Source organism: Scophthalmus maximus, chromosome 13 (genome assembly GCF_022379125.1).
Source record: "Scophthalmus maximus strain ysfricsl-2021 chromosome 13, ASM2237912v1, whole genome shotgun sequence".
NCBI lineage: Eukaryota > Metazoa > Chordata > Actinopteri > Pleuronectiformes > Scophthalmidae > Scophthalmus > Scophthalmus maximus.
In genome coordinates this window covers 16,139,968-16,162,500 of record NC_061527.1, presented here as the reverse complement: position 1 = coordinate 16,162,500, position 22,533 = coordinate 16,139,968, and the positions used below count along the sequence as shown (strand labels likewise).

General features: G+C 44.7%; 2 protein-coding genes across 14 annotated transcripts in view; one reads left to right on the top strand and one right to left on the bottom strand.

Moving 5' to 3' along the window:
• The window catches only part of unc13a (unc-13 homolog A (C. elegans)), a 40,184-nt gene extending 32,751 nt beyond the window's left edge, over positions 1-7,433 (top strand). For 7 of the 13 annotated variants that reach the window (XM_035646962.2, XM_035646964.2, XM_035646963.2 and 4 more), the window contains 5 exons: positions 169-316; positions 1,144-1,200; positions 4,059-4,151; positions 5,114-5,273; positions 5,373-7,433. In XM_035646962.2, the coding sequence (XP_035502855.2) occupies positions 169-316; positions 1,144-1,200; positions 4,059-4,151; positions 5,114-5,273; positions 5,373-5,661 (747 nt within the window). In that variant the 3' untranslated portion in view covers positions 5,662-7,433. The remainder of the gene's footprint in view (positions 1-168; positions 317-1,143; positions 1,201-4,058; positions 4,152-5,113; positions 5,274-5,372) is intronic. The other 6 variants (XM_035646969.2, XM_035646967.2, XM_035646968.2 and 3 more) reach the window with 1 other exon arrangement.
• A 1,300-nt stretch (positions 7,434-8,733) lies between these two features.
• si:dkey-110c1.10 (unconventional myosin-Vb) lies at positions 8,734-22,424 on the bottom strand. Its single transcript, XM_035646975.2, has 35 exons — positions 22,258-22,424; positions 21,198-21,308; positions 20,953-21,121; positions 20,232-20,376; positions 19,914-20,070; positions 19,666-19,809; positions 19,490-19,571; positions 19,254-19,361; positions 18,992-19,104; positions 18,644-18,912; positions 18,463-18,544; positions 17,862-18,002; positions 17,448-17,579; positions 17,188-17,271; positions 16,971-17,090; positions 16,736-16,833; positions 16,547-16,633; positions 15,993-16,313; positions 15,578-15,734; positions 15,175-15,414; positions 14,868-15,077; positions 14,665-14,758; positions 14,385-14,533; positions 14,062-14,271; positions 13,762-13,856; positions 13,522-13,636; positions 12,924-13,029; positions 12,410-12,535; positions 11,264-11,415; positions 10,858-10,947; positions 10,595-10,727; positions 10,196-10,493; positions 9,673-9,847; positions 9,487-9,567; positions 8,734-9,387 (listed from the first exon to the last, which is right to left on the bottom strand). The coding sequence occupies exons 1-35, from the start codon at positions 22,282-22,284 to the stop codon at positions 9,229-9,231; spliced, it is 4,980 nt and encodes a 1,659-aa protein (XP_035502868.2). The 5' UTR covers positions 22,285-22,424; the 3' UTR covers positions 8,734-9,228.
• Positions 22,425-22,533: the final 109 nt, after the last annotated feature.

Genomic DNA, 22,533 nt, shown 5'->3' with positions numbered 1-22,533 from the left:
AAATCATAACACCTCTAGATTAGTGTGTGTGAATTATTGTCAGCTAGTGTTGATCATCACAGTGGTTCCCTCTATTAGATGTTGCTCTTTTTTAGTACCTTTCCTTCTTCAGCAATCTTTTCCACCAGGACTTTAGTGAACTGCTGTCTTCTATTTTGCGTATGTTAGCAATACTTCCATGCTGGTGGTGTGGGCCTGAAGAAGACTTTCCTGGAGAAGAGTCCTGACCTCCTGTCTCTCCACTACGCCTTGTCCCTCTACACGCAGGCCACCGACAAACTCATTAAGACCTTTGTCCAGTCACAGAACGCACAAGGTAAACTAATGGTCCTTCCTCTCCACGACACTCTTCCCCTTCTCTGTCATTGGTGGACGTTTCTTTGCTTTCCAGTATCTTTATTTGCTAGATGTAAACATATATAATATCCAATTCAATGCAATTCTCTGTCATTCAGATCGTCATTGTATCCCGTTGTTGTTTTTTTTGCGTTACTCTCTCAAAAGAGCCACTGTACTCTGTGTCTCCCACTCCTTTTCTTGACGTTTTCCCAGATGAAGAGCTTTGTGTCCTCAAACTGCCTCACATGCTTTGTGGAGCATCAAATCGAGGCTGAAGCGGCACAATATTTTTTCCCTGCTTTGAAATGAGTGAGTCTCCTGGTGGCCAGCCCCTGGAAACACAGAGACTATTTTTTACTTGGTCTGACAGCTATTTGCAGTGAAAAACGAAATACCCACCCCCTCTTTTCTCTGGCGCTCAGCGTCCATCGCACCGTCAGATGGCTACATAACAGCCGTCATCTTTGTGGAAGTGCGCATGCTGACCCGGTATCCCTGGGCACCGCTCGTAGAAAAGCCATTTGGCTGTATTATTGTTTGAAATTTAATGAGGCAAAATGCCATGCCAGTTTTTGGAGCATACATTTTTGGAGTCAATTTTTATGTGAGCTTAATATGTTGCGGGACCGTCTTCGCACTGCACATTAGATGAATAAAGAAAAAAAGAGCTGGCTCAGTAAAACTAACTCATTAGACAAAAGACGATATAAATGTTGGTCTGTTTTTCGACTGTGCAAACCTCATCTTTCTACGTGTCTCTCCTTTCTCTGTCAACTCCCCCTTTCTGCCCCATCTGTGGGCCAGTGTTCGGCGGGAAGGGGGTGAGGTTCACCACTAGTGAGGATGTTTACCCAGACAAGGGTATGTGGCACTCGGGCTCAGGGCCTGAGACATCCAGGACTACCAGAAAGTCTCCAGACCAACTCCCAACTCTCTCCACCCTCCACCTCCCTTCCCATGTGCATCCTGAAACACCCCTGCCTGCTCAAACTCATCACAGCAGACAAATGCAATGCACAGATTCAACATACAATGCACACCGCTACAATGAAAACATAGACTTTATGCATTCATGCATGTAATATACACACTTATGTCTGTATGTACGGAACTGCACTGAATACATACGCCATGACTGTATGTATGAGCAGACACTCGAGCATGATGTGCGGACATCAGACGAAAAGAAAAGAAATGCATTAAAGTGTGGAGGAATCCTGATCCAGCATGATGTCACCGCCAGAGGCCCGAGGGCCAAGCACACGCGTGTGTGCGTGTGTGCGTGTGTCTGTGTGTGCGTGTGCGTGCGTGTGTGCGTGCGTGTGTGTGTGCATGCGTGTGTGCATGCGTGTGTGCGTGTGTGCGAGTGTGTGTGTGTGTGTGTGTGTTGAGAACTGAGTGAGACAGTCTTTAAAGTTTCTGAAGCGGTTCATAGGTTCAGTGTATTATGTGTCTCCAGTAAGGAACCCCCCCTCCTTGCCCCTCTTACTGTGTTTGAAGTGAAAGACGCTGATGATGAAGAGGAGGAGATTATGGAGATGATGATGACTGTTCACTGGCTCAGTTTGTCTGGGAGGGCTGCCTGTCCCTGCCTGCTCTATCATCGCACACACACACACACACACACAGATGGATATACAGACACACCCAGAGAGCGCCCACGTGCATCGCGGCCCTCCCTACAGCAGTGATGTGAAAAGGGTGTTCGACTCATCCCCCTCCACTGACTGAGCCAATCAGACGCGTTCCCTTGGGTCATGTGGTTTGATTTCTGTCACTTTAGATTTGTATCAAAAGATTTGACACACACACACGCAGGATGAAGCAGGAGCCGTTTGCACTGAGCTAATTCTGTGTTTGACTGCTGCACAAGCTAAAGCTTAAAATAATTGGGTTGATTTTTTGTCTTTAATTTATGTAGGCAAAAGTTGATTAATGAATTTAAGCTATTTAAATATTACTTTTTAAAAGATGCCATCGCTATGTAACTTTTTGCTATAGCTACAAAGCCAATTGTAGGATGAACAGCTGATAACTTACCAGTCTAGGACAGCGGTTCAGCATCAAATATTTAATTCCTTTATTCGCCGAGAGCGATGGTCTCTAGTGGTGGAAAGAAACGCCAATGTTAACTGTTATTTTGCTTCTATTTCTGTCATTTCTTGATTAATCGTGGGTTTTGTTTTTTGGCCCAACATGCAACAAACCAATCAGAGAGCTCTCCTCTTCTCTTTAAGAGTCATGTGCCCTTAACGTCTACTCTGGTGAAATTTTGCAGTGTTGTACACAATGTGCACCTGTCATTCTTGTGTTTGTTTTAGCAGAAAAGCCTTCGCTGTCTCTGGCAACGTTGTCCTGCCAGCAAAGTTTCTTTTTCATCTCTTGTGGACCTCCTCCACAGAGTAGACAAGGCCAGATGGATGACTGCTGCTCTCTTTGGTCCCGTTGGCAGCGAGACCAACAATCCCATAATGCTCTCTGGGGAGATGCAGAGAGCTGCATGCCAGGAACATTCTGCCGTCTAACTCCCACAGACACCTTGTTCAGTGGGCGGCTGGCTAAAAACACACACACACACATGCGGGCTGCTGGTCGCCACCACAAAGATACCGTTGACAGGATGAAGTCACTAATTAAAACATTTAAAATGAATGTCCATCTGTCACCGCATCCTTCTGGAGTTGTATGAGGAATTAAACCACCTGTGCGCAGCAGCTGCAGCACAAATCCCGCACCAAGACACCGAGGAAAGGTTGTCCTCCATCTCCCTCCCAGACAAAAGAGTTGGAGCCTGAGCGAAGTTGTGTTGGCAGCTACAAGTAAATAACCAAGGACCTTCAGTCCAGGGTTGAGCTGGTTTGAGTGGAGGGTGCGAACGTGGAACATCTGACATATAGACCCATCTTCTCTCCTAGCTATATTATATTATAGTATCGTGAATACGATTGAAGTAGTCCAGACATCTGCCTCTTTACACAATACATCTGTATTTTGCAAGTTTCTAGTACCATCACTCACCAACAGATATGAGAGGATGATCGACTCCTCTCTCTCTTGTAAGCTCCTTCCCCTTTTCCTGCCCCTCCTCTTGCCATGCTTGGGTCCACGTCTTTACCAAGGAATGGGTGTGTCCACCTGTCTAAGATCCATCTGAGCATGTCCTGACTTGATCTATGTCAGGGGAACCGTACTATCAGTTTCTCAGCTTCTCTCCTGTCTTCTTCCTCTCTGACCTCTCACTAACCACGCTGCATCCACACAGACACCACGCATCGATGAGCGGGATCACATCACTGATCCAAATTGTTACCTCTCAACTGCTGAATTAGATTAAATAATATGGTTATTCCATGTAAATTTACTACAGGTACTTACCTGCATTCAAACACTTGTAGCCGCTCATTGAAGCTTTGTCTGATTTTCCAATTCCAGACCACAAGATATGCACAAACATGTCACTACGCCTTATTTTAAATCATCCTGTTACACAGTGATTATTTATGTATAAAGGAATGTTTCTCCTCGACAAAATATCTTATATAATATCCACAAGGGTGCAGCTAAATCCATTTCAAAATGAAAGATTGAAATGGAGTTGGTCAGTGGCCTTCAAGGCACAGTGGCTTGTGTTGGTGTTTGGTCTGTGATGGGAGCACAACTAGCTGCTGTAAGCAAATTCAGAGAATGAGCCCGCTCACTGTCTGCTGTCTGCCCGTCAGGCTCTGGGGTGGACGATGCCGTGGGAGAGGTGTCCATCCATGTGGAGATTTTTACTCACCCCAACACCGGGGAGCACAAGGTCACAGTGAAAGGTAAAGGACTGTTATTATTATTTAACTAAGCAAATGCTATCCTCTTATGTATATATATATATATATATATATATATATATATATATATATATATATATATATATTTATATATATATATATATATATATATATATATATATATATATATATATATATATATTTATATATAACTGATAGAACTGAGACATACAAGATTCTTTAATGCAGTGCAAAAAGATAAATAACCATAATCATAGACACAATTTTTTTTCCCAGTAGTATTTCACCATCGAACCATCAGGTTAGTTCAAATCTCAAAGACTGTGCCAAGTTTAATAAAGAGAGAGCGGATTTTAGGGGTCAACATTTGCTTATTCTTTTCCCACCTCTAAGGACGAGAAGAATAAAAGATCCTGTGGCTTTAATCTGTTATTTCCACCTACAGACTTCTAGTGTAAAACAACCCTGAACCATAGTAGATTTAATGCTGCTCTTTGTACACTGATCAATGGAAAAAGTCACTTTAATGTCAAAGTGGAAACCTTTTCCTTCCAAGTGATTTGAATTCATTACACATACAGTAAGTACATGTTAAATAGTCACCACAATTCATAGGTCCCACCTAAGTCGTCACGGGAGCAGCCAAATGATCAGCAAGATGGTTTTACAGAAAATAAGAGACAAGCAAATGAGTGGAAGCTTTATCATTGGAAATTATTGTTATTATGGTGTCAAACTCATAAGCCTGTGCAGTGGGAAGTTGATTTGAATACAACATTGCCATGATGGGACATGGGCAAATATGCCAATGCTCAAAGGAAATAGTGTGAGGCCTGAGAGAGAGACAGTATTTTGTTGATCTGAATTTTCTGTTCTCTCTCTGTCCATCTCTCGCCACATTTTCACACATTTACTCTGCATGAATGTCAAACTCTGTCACCCACACCTTCCCACTCTTTTTCTTTCCACTCGCCGCGTCTCAGTCGTGGCTGCCAACGACCTGAGGTGGCAGACGCAGGGAATTTTCCGTCCCTTTGTGGAGGTCTATATCATCGGCCCTCACCTCAGCGACAAAAAGAGGAAGTACGCCACCAAGTCGAAGAACAACAGCTGGGCTCCCAAATACAACGAGACCTTCACTTTGTGAGTCGATAATGATCTGTGTTTTCGTCTTGAAGTTGTAGAGAGCAACTATGTGGAGATGCTTGGATGACACTTCCTCCTCTCTCTCCTCCGCTGCAGCACCCTGAGCAGCGAGGTGGGTCCCGAGTGCTACGAGCTGCAGGTGTGTGTGAAGGACTACTGCTTCGCCCGAGAGGACCGCACCGTGGGCATGGCCGTCCTGCAGCTGAAAGACATGGCCTCCAAAGGCAGCGTCGCCTGCTGGCTGCCACTGGGCAAACGCATCCACATGGACGAAACGGGCCTCACAGTCCTGCGCATCCTCTCCCAGCGCAACAACGACGACGTGGCCAAGGAGTTCGTCAAGCTCAAGTCCGACCAGCGCTCTGCCGAGGAGGGCCGCAGTTAAGAGGGCAAAAACCGGACCTAAATCAGATGTCACCACTTGCTGCACTTGGAGCTCTCGCAAGCCCCTGCTAGCCACTGCCCTGATGATCCAGTGTTGTTAAAGCACAGATAAGACAGTCACCACACACCCAGTGCTGTAAATACATTCATTTCAGTGGAAAGGACATACAGTAGTGCCAAGCAAAGAATCACGTTGATTTTCCTCCCAAAAAAAGCAAAAAGCACCAGTGTTTTCATCGACCTTCTTGAGGATTAGCACATACACTTTAATCGTAGAGCATATAACTACATTCCTCTTTCTGTAGAGGTGAGTCATGCCATTCATGCTATTCCGTAACCACTGGCGTGACTACCCACAGCCCCACCCTACCAGATCCTCTCCTCCCTTCTCCGGCCTGCACCCGCTCAGAGAGGGGACCGCAAGTGCCAGCAGATGTCCTGAGACCAGCCCAAAGCACAACAGGACCAACTGACCCATAAACAACAACAGCGGCTCAAACATTCCAGATATTGTGGAGGGGAACAAATATTCTAAACAGAGCACTATTTAGTTATGGTACTTTTAATATTTGTTTACTGCTTTCTTCCAAATTATATTTCTATAATGATTCTATCATCACAAATATAGTATAATATATGAAGGGCATACTTTATGTAGATAGACGGGGTTATTCCATGGACGTGAGCTACTTGTCTGTCTTTTTGTCTATCAACCCTGTAACAGCACACTGCCTGTCACCCTCAATGCCTTCTGTCTTGTTGACCCTCGTACAGTATGTCCGTCTCCTGTACAGCGACTGTATAGAGAGATGAATCTGATGAAAACACACCTTCAGGCACTGTGATTCATCGGAGTATACGCGTGTGAGAATGAACATATATTCTGCTTTTGAGCACGTGCGAAGCTCGTAATATGCGAGTGCGTTTGTAATAAGTTCTACTGTTGACCTCATGTAGCCGCCCCTGTTGCCTGTTACCTGCAAATGTAATCACAAAGCCATCGCAAACAAAGAACATCACACAGAGAGGGGCTTTTCATATTCTGGCTGGAGGTTTTTTCTCCCTAGTGTTTTTTACTTTGGGGATGATAAATCTTTCGCCATCAGATGGTTATTCCATCTCCTTTGTCTTACTGTCAGCATTCCATAACGACACAGCCCTGAACTGGGTGTGTGTGAGAGAGGAGCAGAGTAGAAGAAGAAAAACTCACCTCCTCCTCTTGAAAAGAAAAACAAGTTGCCAAATCAAGATCAGCAAGATAAAAACAAATCCCTGAGACCCTGTTTTGCAAAAGCAACATCCCGTGGGTTCCAAAACCCAACCCACTGCGCCCCAGGGAGAGCACAAATCGCTAATGATCTACTAACCATCTTTCCCTAATGATGCCGCCGCAGGTGTTGTAACCCAATCACCGATATTGAGCAGTCAGACCTCTGCCAAAGGGCTGTTGGTCCAGACCACGCCAGGTCTGGCACTAAACACTTAAAAGAGGGCCTTCAGTTTCAGTCTGTTTCTGGAATCAGTGCAGGGAATAGAGGTGTAGAATGAAGATTTAGAAGCACAAGGACTGCACCCATTTCAACACATTTATACTGATATTGTCCTTCATTGATTGTTCATGAAATCACAGGAATTACACACCAACTTCATGTGGAACTAGATGTATTCAAATGGCCACTGACTGTCCAGCATGTCACTTCTTTTTTCACCGAATGCCCCTTTTTTTAAACAAACAAAAAAAAAAAGAATTGCCTGTATGAGGTTTATATGCTTGTTGTGATTTATAAAAATACAAAGAGAGAGCCAGAGAGAGAGAGAGCGAGCATCCAAGCGAGGAATGATGCTGCTGAAGATCAGGGTCTTTCAGACTCGACAAAAGAGTCAAAATATAATAACGACAGGGTGTTTGGTCTGTTTTTCTATTCCTGCCTCTTTGTTAAGTTGACCCTGGCGAGGGCATCTTCTGCCCAAGCACTTAATACAACTGAGTAATTTAAAAAAGGCCCCTCACTTTTGAACAAGGTGTAAGAACTGAACTCTATGCATTTAATCTATAAAGAAAATCTACATAGATGGGTCATTTATGAAGCAGTCTGTTAATGTTTACATTGTGGATTATTATTCGAATTATATCAGCGCAAGCGTTTGTCTGATACGTTGTAAATGCTGTCTCTGTTGTAACGGGCTGAATATCACGGGTGCAGTCGATCTGATTAGAGCCTTGGATTTGTTTGTGCAGTTTATCAGCACAGAGGAACTTAATGTGGAACGAGGGCTTGAGGTTTGGCGCTGTTGTAAATAGCTCAGACATAACAAACACATGTCAGACGATGTCAAGTGAAGTTTGCTGCTCTTTTGTAGACTTGAATTTTGCTCCGGGCGAATGGGCATTTGTGTGTGTGTGTGTGTGCGTGTGCGTGTGTGTGTGTGTGTGTGTGTGTGTGTGTGTGTGTGTGTGTGCATGTGTGTTAGGGGGAGGTGGTTGCCCATTCTGGAAATGTAGCTATTATTGAAAGATATAGGAAGACTGTTTACAAACTGGAAATGATTAATCAACAATATGTACAAATCTGGTAATGGGCTTGATGAACAGCCAAATGCCAGTTTCTGCAAAAAGGATTAGTCAATAACTTAAACTAAACTGAATCGAAGAATGTTGGTGTGTACAAGGTCTTTTACTGAAAGGGGACATCTGCACATTCTTTTAATAACTTTGCATAACAGGTGAACAACCGCCACATAGCAGGAAATGCCACGAAAAATAGATCTTTACTTATTGCTGTTGACAATGATACTTCAGTTGCTCAGTTTGCATGTCGGGGTATATGGCGCTGGCATGTGAAACAGGAATGCACACAGAAGTTGAGGACAAATGTAAAAGCACAACAAAAAGCACAGACACGACGCCGACAGACATGCATGATCTGTCCTGTTCTGTCCAGCTGACTAGGCCACACAAACGGACACCTGCACCGCGACGCCGGTCCTGTACTTCCAGAAGTGGTGCATGATGGGAACAATTAAACCAACAAAAAAAAAAATGTGTTGTGCCAGCACGCATAATTATTTGATGTTAATTGCCAATTTTTGTCTCCTTTATTTTGGATAATTCATTATTGTTTTCTATTTTTCAAAATGGTTGTGAATATATAAATATGTATTACTGATGATGTGTAGTGGTACAAAGTACTCGCATGAGAATTTTTTTATACACAAGATGTCTCAAATTTTTTTTCCTTTTTTGTTCTTATTGGGGGTTAATTGGGACTGTGGTTCCACTGTGTTTTTGCTTCCAATAAAATCTGGAAAAAAAGCTTCATTTCATCCCTTGTTTGTTAAAATGTAGCTGCAATTTTTGCTTTATGTAAATGGCCAATTTTGAATTCATAAAGTAAAATAAAATTTGTATTAACTAGCTGGTTAATTAGCTGATATGGACATTTTTGACCACTGACCCTCAACAGGTTAATCCATCAAATGAGTTTCCCTAAAAAGGGAATGAAAGTCACAACACATAATAAAAGTTGTTGGACGTGATACGGAACTGAAGAGGCTAACGTCCAGTTTTCTAGGCTCGGCGTAGAAAGGAGATCTTGAGGGAGTCTGGGATGACTAACTGCTCAGCGCGGAGGGCAGCGGGGGGCAAGTCGGGGAAAGTGACAGGAAACACTCGCCTCACATCCATCAGGAGCTGCGGAGGCTGACCATCACGTCCTTTCAGAAGCCCCTAGGAGAGCGGAGAGACAACGACCACCTGCATGAGACACATTGTTCTATGATGCGAAACAAAGCAGAGCTGCAGAGCTGCAGACCTGGACTTCAGTACCTGGACGGTGCGGATGAAATTCAGTGTGACTCTCTCTTCAAGGTCACTGTGGGGAGTGTAGAGGGTGAGGATCTTTACAATCTGTCGTACAAAGATAAGAGACCAGCAGACAACATGTTATATTCGTCTCAAGAAAGACAACGTTTAATCTTCTCACTTGAAGACAGAAGTGACAAAAGGACCCACCTGCTGGCTGGACAGCGCAGTGCAGGTCTGAACAAGGGCCTTTGCCTCCGCCTCAGTTTTCTTCCCTGTCTGCAGCAGCTGAGCCGCCTGGATGAGAGGCTCCAGTGGAGCCACAGCGCCCCCTGCCTGCAGGTCGCGGCTACGCAGCCACTCCTCCAACAGGCTCACGTTGTAGCTGTAAAACAGGAGAAAGACAGCTGAGTATAGATTATATGATTTACATCCCAATGCAGAGATATTGTACATTTTGTGGAAATGTACAATTTATTGTACAATACATTATATTTTCATTTATATTATAAATGAAAATATAAATAATGGGAAAAATCTGTTTCTGGCAAATGACGTGAAGTAAACACCTGACAAGTCAAGCTACTCCATCAGAGATGTTAAAGAGAGAGCGACCTCAGTGTAAACTGGAAAAAACAATGTAGGCCATATGTCTGCACAGTCCAAATAAAGTTTCATTTGACATATTGTATGTATCGAAATGTTGAATATGTATGCATGTGTGATTTAATACCGTATTTGTATGCCACGAGTCCAGCAGCACATGTCTTTCCGCAGCAGCAGGCTGTTCAGCACGGAGGCAGAGATGAGGTAGGTGAGCTGCTGAAAGGCCTGTTCCACCAGCATCGTGGGCAGAGCCTGGTGGGACAGGGCGGTGTGGAGGGCTCCCAGCTCCCTCAACACCAACGCCATAGTGGGAGCAACACCAGCCACAGTCCGGGGGTCTGAGGCTGTCCGCTTCCTGGATGCTCCCAACTTCATCGCTGAGCCAGAGAGACCGGGGATGGTCTCGGTCTCCAGCAGGGCGGGGACTGGGGGGGGGGGGGGGGGGGGGGGTAGTATTATGTGAGATAACAGGAGCAGCTGAGGGGAGGAAGCAATAGCATCAGTATCATATTCAGTGCAGCGGTACCTATGATGTTTTGCAGGTGTGTCTCGGTGATGGAGAGGAGCTGCTGATAGGCCTGGATACAGAGGTCACTCAGGGCGCGGATGAGGTCGCTCAGGTCAGTCGTCAGTGGAACCAGATCACTTGAATCATGGGTCTGAAAAGTAATCATACATTTAGTCAATGAATCATATCACTGTGACCTTTTTTTTTTACTGCTCATTCTAGGAAATTACATGTTCAGACCCAATAAGATGTAAATAATAATAGATGAACGATCATCCTACCTGTTTCAGCGAGTGCTGGGTCAACAGGTCGTGCAACACACAAGCATTCTTCAGCCACAGAGATGTCATGTCTGTATTGTTGCTATGTTTCTGCAGGGACAGACAAGAAGAGAAAAGGTTATATCGCACATGGAGATCAACACTGTAATGTGTGTGTGTGTGTGTGTGTGTGAGAGAGGGTTGTATAGTGGCTTTGTACTGGTTTTCTTTTTCGTAGGTGCAGATTGTTGGGGTTGGACACACAAACAGGACAAAACTGTCACTGGCGATCACGGGAAAGAGTTTCAAAATTATCGGTGCCTTCCTTTCTGAAAGCGACAATCTACCTGACATGATGTGAACTGCCCTCACGCATTAATCCTCCACCATATGGTGCACCGGAGCAAGTTCACATCTCAGGTTATACCTTCAGAGCGGCCTTCACAGCAGTGACAGCAGCGCTGCAGAGCGAGCGAGCGTGAGCTTGGTCCCGGCTGCAGTCGGCCTGGCGGACGCACAGGAAAAGCACGCTGGCAGGTAGACCAGGAGGCAGAGACAGGGCACTGTCCACACGGATGTCTGGAGCAAAGACAGAGAGAGGCCAGGTCATAACTGTCAGCTATATATGCATTTATTCTTGTGAGTCAAGTAAGACCATCACATCACATACAGAGCTGTAATACAATTGGAGTCTCACTTACTGTATCCACACAAGCTCACAAGCTCATGAATTGAATCACAGGTGAGAACATAAAGAGTATGGACACTTCTGTAAAAACCGAATCACTTAGACCAGTGGTTAAATTCAACATAATCAAGGAATCAGTGGAATTATTGTTATTGTTATATATCATTCATTAGCTATATTTTGCTTATCCTTTTAAAGAAAGCAACCAAACCCATCTGATTTTGGGCAAGAGGTTTGTAAGGTTTGCTTTCAAACAAGAAGATATCTGAGTGATACCTTATCGTAAGATGGAATAAAAGGAACTGTACTGACTATGCAGACACCCAGAGAGTCAACTTTATATTGCGTTAATCCAGGTTCATCAGAGAGACTCTAAAACAAAAATATATTTTCTAACAGGTTGCTTTGCTGTATGGCCCTCAGAAATGATTGCCATTTTCCCCAAAAATAATTGCGCATCTGGCTAAAATATACCAGTACTAATTCAAATGAAGTGTGTCCATTGTTTTACCATGGCTCTGATGCAAATTAATTTTGTGTGATTCTGTGTATAGAGTTTGTTTGTTTTGCTGCGTCTGCTCAAACAGGGCCTGCTGGCACGAGGTCTGTCAGCTGAGCGTTCTGTCAAGAAAAACATCTGAAAACTATAAATACAATAGAACACAATGAACAGGTGAAGAAGTGAGTTGTGGTACACACTGAAAAATAAATCAGACTTGTAAAAGCCTTAGATTATTCCCATCCCTCGGATTTCCAGAGAATGGACTGAATTATTTGACGTCCCTTGTGTGGAGTGTATTTATCAAAACTCCTCTTCTAAAAAAAACACCTAAGAAATTCTGATAAAAGTGTAAAACAAAGAGGCCATGCAGGGGTCAGTCTCACCTGTGATGAGGTTCTTCATGAGCTTAGTTTCATCTCTCTTTCTACACTCGAGCAAACCGGTGACTGATGCCGACTGTGGTCGGGATGGACAGGACAAGGTCTCTGGGGTCAACGCTGATGGTGGATCTGAAAATGTAAAGACAAACATCTAACAATTAAAAATTGAAAAACTAGAATAGGTGGAAAGTGGATATCTTATATATTGTACGTTCATGAATTAACCTGCTGAGAAACATCAATGCATGAAAGACAGATTTTCTAAATTTGACCGAATGATGATTTTTCTCTAATAATACATGTTGACTTCTGTCTGTTCTCAAGAAAATTTTATTTTTGAGAACAACATTAGATAATCATATGAATATTGCTACACACTGTAACGTCAAGCGAAAATGTTAATAAAAACAGAATTTATCTTATTTGTTTTTGAGATTTAAAACAATAAATCACCAAGAAAAAAATAGTTCCAAGACTTTGACGTGACCACAGTGAGGGAGCAGGATGAGGACCTCACCTTGAGTGAGGCGCCATCTGAGTGAGACCGTGTTTCTCAGCGCCTTCAGCTCTCGCCTCAGTTTGACACACTCCAGTTCTCTGGCCTCCAGCAGCTCCTGCAGCTCCTTCACACACAAACACGCTCGCATTTTGGATTTGTTTGCTTTTACCCAGTGCTCTCAACTGAACTGGCCCACGGCGAGAGTAACAGAGGATTATCTTTTAAGTCAGCAGCAAATATTTCAGCACTTGTAACTGCAGCTCCACTCCAGAGTAGTCTGTCTTTTAGATTGTGGACTGTAGTGGTTATGTAGTGGGGGAAAAATGCTTGGAGATGAGGAAAAAAGGAGGAAGTGAAGATGGAAGCCTGAGAAAATGATGCAACATCAATATATTCTGTGTAAGACAATTAAATAAATAAAAAATGAGGACCCAAGGCCTACAATCCCCCATGACTTGTTTGTTTGTGCGTATATGTTTTTGTGAATTATAAAGCGACCTTGGGTCCCTTGAAAGGCGCTGTATAAAATGAAGTTAATATTATTATTATTATTATTATTATTATGCGTATTCTTTCACCAGTGTCCTCCGTGCACTACAGCTGAGTGAGTCCGTACCTGTCGCGGCGCGGCAGAGGAAGCACCAGAGATTGTTTGTCTGAGCTGGCGCCTCAGAGCTTCCTGCTCCTCCTCCCACTGACTGCGATGGTTATGCAGCTGACTCTCCAGAAACCTGAAACAGACAGATGGTCGAAAAATAAAACAGGGTGACTGAGTTTATCCACCAAATATAAATCACAACATGACGCCAAAAGGCGCCAAAAGGAATGAGTCAGTGGTGACAGACGACAGACTGACTTGTTGGCCACTCGTACGGCATCGTAGGCAAGTGCCAGGTCCTCTCCTCCCATCTTCACGGCTTTGGGCACATCCATCTTCTCCATTAAGGCGTCCTGTCGGGGAAAACACCAACACAACTAATGAGATTACCGAGATACCAGTTGGATAAAGTACAGTGTGGATGCATAAACACCCACAAGGATAATGTGAACATTAAATATATAGAAAACAAATATTTCCTTCAAACAAACTTGAGGAACATTTTGTCACATTCCCCTTTGACTCTTGTTGTACTTTCCAACTCCTCTATTCTCTCACCATCGGTGTTTCTGAGCTCCAAAATGGGAGTCTCCGCTCCAGGCATGGAGACGTCCCGGTGACCCTGCGGACCTCCTCTGGGGAGGGGAAGGCAGATGGGAAGGGTGACAGGGAGAGTGGGGTGAGACACTGGGGTGACAGCGCGGTGGGTGAGGGAGAGAGAGGCTCCAAGCTCAGACTGGAGTCGGTCCTTCTGTGGCCATTGGTGCGCTTTCATGAGGAAAAAATACAAAGACTCTCAGCAAACAAGATGGAGTTTAAAAACAAATCTGGATGTGTTTGTGGGGGGTCATTCAAGTGCGGGCCTTGGTGTCGTTACAGACCTCAGTGAGCAAACTCATCTCTCGAAGGTTGTCATATCTCTGCTCCAGTCTGGTGAACTCTCTCAGGAGTCCCTGGTGCTTCCGCCTCTCTTCGTCCAGCTCCACCCTCAGAGCTGCACTCGCCTGAGACACAGCCTGGTGGACGCATTCTGCATGGAGATGAACACACGCACACACACACACACACACAAAGGGTATAAAGAATATAGAAGGTACAAAAGTGAGGAGCAAAAAAGACAAAGAGAGAAAAAGAGTGCTGTGCTGCAAATGAAGAACTCACCTTCTTGAGCTTTTTCTTGTTCGAGCAGGCGAGCGGAGAGTTCCTGTCTTTCTTTGTCAAAGCTCTCCTTTTCTCTCTGCAGAGTTTGTAACTCCTTAAAAAGGTTAAGAATTGACTATCAAATCCCCCGAGAATCCTAATTATTAAATAGAAGACAAGAAAAGTCAAAATGTTTGAAATGTGTCACGTTATTCGTGGCCTACCTGCGTGAGCTGAAGGATCTCCTGCGCAGCCTTCTCCTGGGCTCTCCTCCTCTTCTCCACCTCCTTCTCACTGATGTCTGGGCAGGGCTGGGGTTTCTCATGCTTCTGGCCCTCCAGTCTCTGTATCCTCACCCTCAGAGCCTCCAGCTCAGAGCTGGCGGCCTCTCGCTCTGTGCACAGGGTCTCTCTCATAGAAGCACTCTCTCTGGCCTGGACACAGGGAAACACATTTTTCATCATGTGAATATAAAATGAAATGACCTCTCGACATCACGGGATCAACCCGCTCCGAGAGCCCTTCACCCACCTCCTGGTCAGCCCGTAACTGCAGTTGCATCAGTTTGACCTCCATGCCCTTGTTGAGCTCTCTGTACCTCTCCACTGAGCGGGCCTCGGTCTTCAGTTGCAGCAGCTCTCTCCTGGCGGCCCTGCGGCGCACGCAGCACTGCATGAACACCACAGCAGCACGCACTCGCCTGTACGCCTGCCTCGCCAACCACCCACGCACTCTCGCCTGGAGCAACACGGCGGCACGCTCTGCCACCAACTGGGGGAAAAAGAACAGAGTTTAACATTTCTCATCGGTTCAAGTTCATGTAACTTTGCTCCTCTGAACAGATCACAGCAAGCGTCTAGAAACATCTAATCCGATCTTCATCTAAGATCTGATGGTGGTAACAGGGTGGTTAAGCCTGTTCGCAAGTGCTGACCTGTCTGTATCTGCGGCGAGCCAGTTTGCCCCTGGTGAAGGCCTGGATGGTGACAGTGGCCTGGCGGATGATGAGGAACAAGCGTCTGACCACCACCATGCGGTAGGTCCTCTGGATCACTAAGGCAGCCTTGGTGAAGCGCAGGGTCAGGGCCAGTCTGCAGCCGAAATGACAAAGAGGCTAATCATACCTAGTTAAGTTTTGGAAAAATGAATTAAGAGAACATGTCCAAGTAAAATACCTAAACATCACCGACGTGTCAGCTTTTCTAAAAATCTGGCCCTTTGTATTTAAAGAATTGCACTGATTAAATGAAGAGCTTTAATTAATAATTTTGATCATTAAAAAAAAGGAGGGTGAAGCTACGGTGTATTCGAGAGGGAATACATAAATATATACATGTTTCTACCCTCACCGTCTGGCCAGAGCTCCTCTGCAGTGTCTCTGTATGGTGACAGTTGCCCAGAGGATCCTGGTGTATCTGATCCGTGACAGCCATCCTCTGACCCGGCTCTGGATGGTCACCGCAGCCACGCGCAGCCGCTCGGCTCTCAGCCGCTCCAGGAGAGCCACCTGGCCGGCCCTAAAAAATACTTTGGTCTTTCCGAAGCAGTACTGGTCCGGGTCTGAGATGACCTGAGGCAGGGTCCGTCTGCAGGAGGCCTGGGCCTGCTCCTGACTCTGAGGCCCTCGGAGAAGCACACGGTACCTGCTGAAGAACTCCTCATACGTCCACCTGGAAACACAGATTTGGTGCAGTTATCTGGACGGAGAACAGCTTGATAGTTCATTTATGCTCTCACCATTTTAGTAACACTGTTGTGTTTGATGAAACTTTGATGAAGCCCTGAGCCATACTCCTCCAACAACACCCATATTTGCTCATTGTTTGTCTTACATGACTGTACAGACACAGTTGTCATACAGAAAACTTGAATGACTGATGAATGTCTATGAAGCGCTCACTACCTGGATGGATAACCTGCAGCACTGATACGAATTGTCTCCAGCACCCCACAGGCTCTCAGCTGCTGCACTGTCCTCTTCGGGTCAAAACTATTAGAGAAGATTTTGTTTTATTCCTCTATCCAGTAAAACACAACTTTAACTGAAAATGTTGCACACGGACTGAACTGTGAAGGCCAACTGAGGACTTACATAAAAGCCTCCTTGAGGTCGTTGGGTTTGATGCAGCGGACATAGTGGGGAGTGGTGCTGTTCAGGGTGTCCATCAGCATCTGTAAGGACTGACGGAACTGACAGGCACAGATACACTCAAAGCCTAATCAATACGAGAACTGTCTGCTAATGGTCCGCTCGATGAAGACACAAGGCTGCACTGAGAATGAAGTGAACCATCAGTGAATAAAACATGAAGACAGCAGCAGCTCACCTGGAAGCCCACGGTCAGTCTGTGTTCTCTGGTGGCCCTTTTCCCCGAGCGAACACTTCCATTGGCCACAGTGGACACGTCCACGTCCTGCTGCTGAAACAACTCGGCCACAAGCTCCGACTGACACACACCAAAACACACAGACACAGCTTGTTGAATCCTTAGTCACATGGGAAGTAAATGAACTCTTCTTTTTTTCACATTTGCACATTTGTACCTGACTCGCTTTAAGAATGTTTACAAGCTCCTCAAAGACTGTGCCTCGATTCTTGTCTAAAAAGCCTTCACATTCATACTGCACCTGAAAGGAAAAGAAAAACTTACATTACAAATATACCTCAATGAATCATGAATTTGACATACACGTTCCTGGCTCTCTCCGTAAGGGACGGTGATGAACGGTGGGCAAACCGATACACAGGCTCACCACAGTTCTCATGAAGTGAATGCAGAGTGTTTGTGACCTTCATCACTCACCGTGTCAGCGAAGTGCAGAACGATGAAGGCGCTGTTTGACATGCGGGGTTTCTGGAAGTGCTGCTGGGGCTTGCTGCTCAGGTGTTGGTCGTACAGCTTCCGCACCCAGCTCTCGTCTGAGCCTTTGGGCATCTGGTGATTATAAAACTATTACATCTCACGGGGACTTTTGTGCTAAGCTTTTATACTCAATACATGAGATAATACAAATAATTAGACTCTGAATGCAACATTTTGTCTAACATTGTGAGAATATGTCATGCCATTCTGGACGAGGAGGCAAATGCAATGTGTGGAAGAGAGAGAGATGGTGAAAAAGAGGTAGAAAAGAGGCGGAGGAAGACAGAGAGTAAACTTAAAAAAACAAACAAAGAAAGAGGCAAGAGAGCGAGACAGAGAGAAAGCATGACCGACCCTGCATTCCTCATCCAACAGATCAAACAGGCCCAGTTGTCCCTCTATGAGGTTGATGCACAGCTGATTGTCAATGAACTCAATCCTGCTCCAGGCCAGCTCCTCCCGGAGATACTCCTCCTGCTCCAAGTGGAACACATGCTGCAGAAAAACACATCATGACTTGACAAAATAATCAAATATTAAAAGAATTGAAGAATTTAAGAATGCATCACTGTAAACAGTTTAAGGGGGGTTCTTTTTGAGAAGATCAGCTATGAAAACACTTTGTCACATTGGGAGGACAGCGCTTGTTTTGCTCACAATATAAAACTCTGAGACAGAGCAGAGACGAGGTGTGATTTTGAAGAGAGCATTTTCACTGTGAGCAAAGCGCTGCGTGTTGCATCAGTGTTTGGCATCGACATCAGTGAATTAACCAGTGTAGGAGTTAGTGGCAAGAAGTGACAGGCTGGATTTCACAAAGACGTTGACAGACACTGAGAATAATTCTTGCTACTGGCATGTGCAAGCACAGGGACAGAGGGGCAGAGGGAGACAGCATCAGAGAGACAGAGGGACAGAGAGACAGAGGGACACCTCTGCCTGTGTCATGACTTACCCTGTTAAACTGCTGCTGGAGCTTTTCATTCGCATAATTTATACAGAACTGCTCAAAACTGTTCCGATCAAAGGTCTCAAACCTGCTCCAAGACAAAGACTTGTCAGTTCTCATTGATGATTTCAACTGCACACTGCAGACATTCTTTTTCATCCAGTGCCACCAAGCCAACATCACTCACCCATATATATCCAGCACCCCAATGAAGGATCTGGACTGTCCCCTCTGGGTGCGCAGGGCAGAGTTGAGTCTCTGGACAGTCCATGTGAACAACTGGCCGTAGATGTGTTTGGCCAGTGCGTCTCTGGCTTCTGCAGCCTGCTGCCCGGTTCTGGGTTTGACCAGCATCTCTCCCCCCACAGCCAGCCTGCGATGGCACAGCCAGTGGGCCATCTGAGGCCCTTCGACTCCGAGCAGCTTGGAGAAGACAGCCAGAGCGCGGTCGTCTGCCTGAGAAAAGATAAAGAGTCGTGTATTATTGATCCAATGTGATGCACTGATTGGGGAAATAGAAAAAAATTTGACTTACTTCAATATAACTCCTATCAGAACTTCTCCCACTGGCTTGGATGTTGACATTTCCCAGGTGGAGGACAGCTGACAGGACCCTGAAGAGCTCCATCTGCTGGTGAGGCTGCACACCTGCAGTTTTTGATAAATGCACAAGCAGTTTTGTTCCATCTTCATAAGCAAGAACATGATTCAATTACATGAAAGAAATCTGAACAGACGCATTTTCAAATGTCTGAAAAAGCCTCATTGTGTTTGTGTTAGATTTAAAATAACTCTACCCAGAACGGTGAAAGCATTGCGAGTGCACTCCAGGTCTGACAGATCATCAGCACCAGGTATCTGCATCTCTCCTCCCTGGCTGGTGTAGCGGAAACGCTCAGGTGCATCTGAAGAAGGAAGGCAAATCGATCTCATCCCGACAATATACTGTACATTATGGACACAGTGGATAGACACAGTGTGAACGTGGTCATCTGTTGACAAGCTGGGGGCCGACTGTGTGATCAAGTCTCACCCAGTTTGAGGCATCTCATCTCAGGCAGCTCTCTGGAGGCACACAGCTGGTAGAATATGTGGTAGTTTCTCTCTGCCGATGCCTTACATATATACAGATATACGGACGATGTTCAGGAACACTTGCATAATAGATGTTTTGGCATGCAGTAAAAACACAGAACCGTGGGAGGTCACCTGGAAGACGACCCTCGACTTCTCCAGTAGATACGTCCTCATCTTAGCCCCAATGATGTCGCCCTTCCTGCCGAAGCCAATCTCGATGTATTTACCAAAACGACTGCTGTTGTCATTTCGAGTGGTTTTAGCATTCCCAATAGACTGTAGACAAAAATGTATAAATTATTTGTTATTTATTTTGTATTGTATTTATATTGTCTTTATTATTCCTGTGCTTATATATTTATGGTAGAATAATCCCCCACCTCCATGATTGGGTTAGAAGCCAGGACTCTGTCCTCCACGCTGGTCTGCTGTGCTGCTCCTCCAACCACAGCAAAGTATCGCATTGTGAATTTGGCTGAGACCGTTTTCCCCGAGCCAGACTCCCCACTGATGATGATGGACTGGTTTTTCTCCTCCCTACAAACATATGTATATATATCCCGTGTAACCAAGTTATGCTCATATCTGTTGTTGCAGTTTTAATGGTCCCCGTCAGTAGGAGAGCATATTGCGAATGTCCAACAAACACTCAAGTTCCCAGGTAAGATAGTGTGGCCCCACGCTCTTTGACCTCTGACCTGGTCATGGTGCGGTAGGCTTCCTCTGCCACTGAAAAGATGTGAGGTTCCATGTCGGCCATGTCCTGACCACTGTAGGCATCTATTACCTCCTCTCCATAGATGTGGAGCTGCTCATAGGGATTGATGGCCACTAAAACAATACCTGAAGGGACAGGAAGAAAAAAACAAAACAAAACAAGAGCTCAGTGTGAGTGTGGTAATATTGAGAGGATGTAAAATGTCTCATAGAATTTCAACAAATAATTTTTGTAAAAACACAGGTAATAGCTTTAGCATTTTCAGCACAAAAATAACAACGCATCCAAATGAATGACTTTTCACTTATTAAACCAATTACGATGCACCCAGAATTATGACGAATATAACTTGTTCTATTTTCACCCCATCATCACTGCAGCAGAGTACGGTCAGCGAAAGCAAGATCATTTTTTTTTTTTAAATCAATTTAAAAGTGTGTGAACTGTCAAACACACTTTTTTAAAAGTTGTATCATCTGCTAAGCAGGAAATATGTAACAGGGAGTTGCCTCTGTCTCAGTCTCATTTAGTTGACATTATGATTTATAATCATGCAAACAGAAGCACACATCTGATTGTTCATAGCAGCTTGCTACTGAACATCTCAAGCACCTTCTGTCACTTGCATGTATGCTGTCCCTTTTTTTAGTGTGACAACAACCATCCATAAGACTTCCTTCTTCCACCCGCTCAGTGCTCACCGCAGTACGTGTAGATGCTGCTGTAGTCCAGGAATCGAACCCGCAGGTTGTGCAGCACGGCAGGCTCGTGGAGGAAGCTGAGAGCCGTTAGGTCGTTTTCCCCCTCCAGGATGTCGGGGTTCCCCAGTGGTGGGAGATCGGGAGGAGAGCCCACTGGATACTGAATCTCCTGTCAATGGGAAGGGAGGTTAGAGGAGTGTTTTTGTGGGAATAGAGGGAGGACGTTGCAGTTTGGCGTGTCTCACTTTTCCATTAGAGAGCTGGAGCAGGAGATGTTTGTCTCCATGAGCGTAGTCCTGGAGGAGCTGGGCTGAAACCCAGACTGCATCTGGATCAGGGATCCACACACTTGCTCCCTAAAAAACATCACATTGAAAACACACTTGCTGGACCAATCTGAAGTAAGGGAGAGAGGAGACTTTCATTTGTTCTCTGTCGAACACTGTTCAGGTACATGTCACACTCGGTTGCCCCACCCTGACAACAGATTTGTCACCCATCAGCATAAAAGGCTCCTAAACAGTGTTAAAAATTAACACTGGTCATCCTCTGAATTGCCTGCATGGATTATCCATTATCTACAGCCAGCAAGTCTAATTCACTTATGACTGTCAGTTCATAAATAAATCTAAATCCAATTTTTGATCATTACAATTTTATAGATGAAAAAAAGACCCAAACGCCTGTAAATTGTAACACAGCAAATCGATTATTAACAGTTAACTATTTTACACACACACGAGTCTGGAACAGTGATGATTTGGACACTAAGATTAGAGTTTATAAAAATTTGCACAGCTGAAAAAAAGGCTGACAAACATGATGACATAACAATTCAGCAATTTGTTTTTTATATATAACAAGGAAATAACTAAAATAATCTTCAGATTACGACCTGCTTCACAGTGCAGCAATTCAAACAAATAAGACATTAAATCGTCAGAATTTATAAAAGAGTTAAAAGATATAACAAAGAAATATTAAATTCAAGCAAAATCAGGAACGGCTCTCTGGTACACATGTGTGTTGAGAGGGGACTGAACAGGAATCACTGAGTCAGCCGACCTGATTTCCTAAGGCAGACTGCAAACACTTTGTCTGTGTTAGCTTCAAGCCCGGTCTCTGGGACAAATTTTAGGCTCCTGCTCGAGAATCTTAAGGTACGAGCTGGTGAGCACATATCATAAATTCTTCTTCTTTAAAGGACCCTGAAAAAGCTAGAGCCTGCAGCTGAGAATGATGAAGGGTGCATCATTTTAATAATGCGAGGAAAAGAAAAAAAGAGACACTTAAATTCAGTCTTACCTTGCTGTATAACTCTAGTGTTGCCATATCAACTACTTTAAAGCAAGCGGGGGAACATTACTTTGAACGTCAGGAAGCCAGAAATGGAAACATGCAGACGTCCCCTCTGAAGAATCAGCCGGTTTATCCTCCGCTCCTCTGCAGTGTCAGTGACAGTGTCTTGCACTTTGTCCAGGCTCACATAAAAAAAGAATACACACACTGTCAAAGTTAACTGTTAATCTGTGGGAGGATGTGCAGTGATTGGATGGACGGGTTTGTCTATTTGAATGTGCG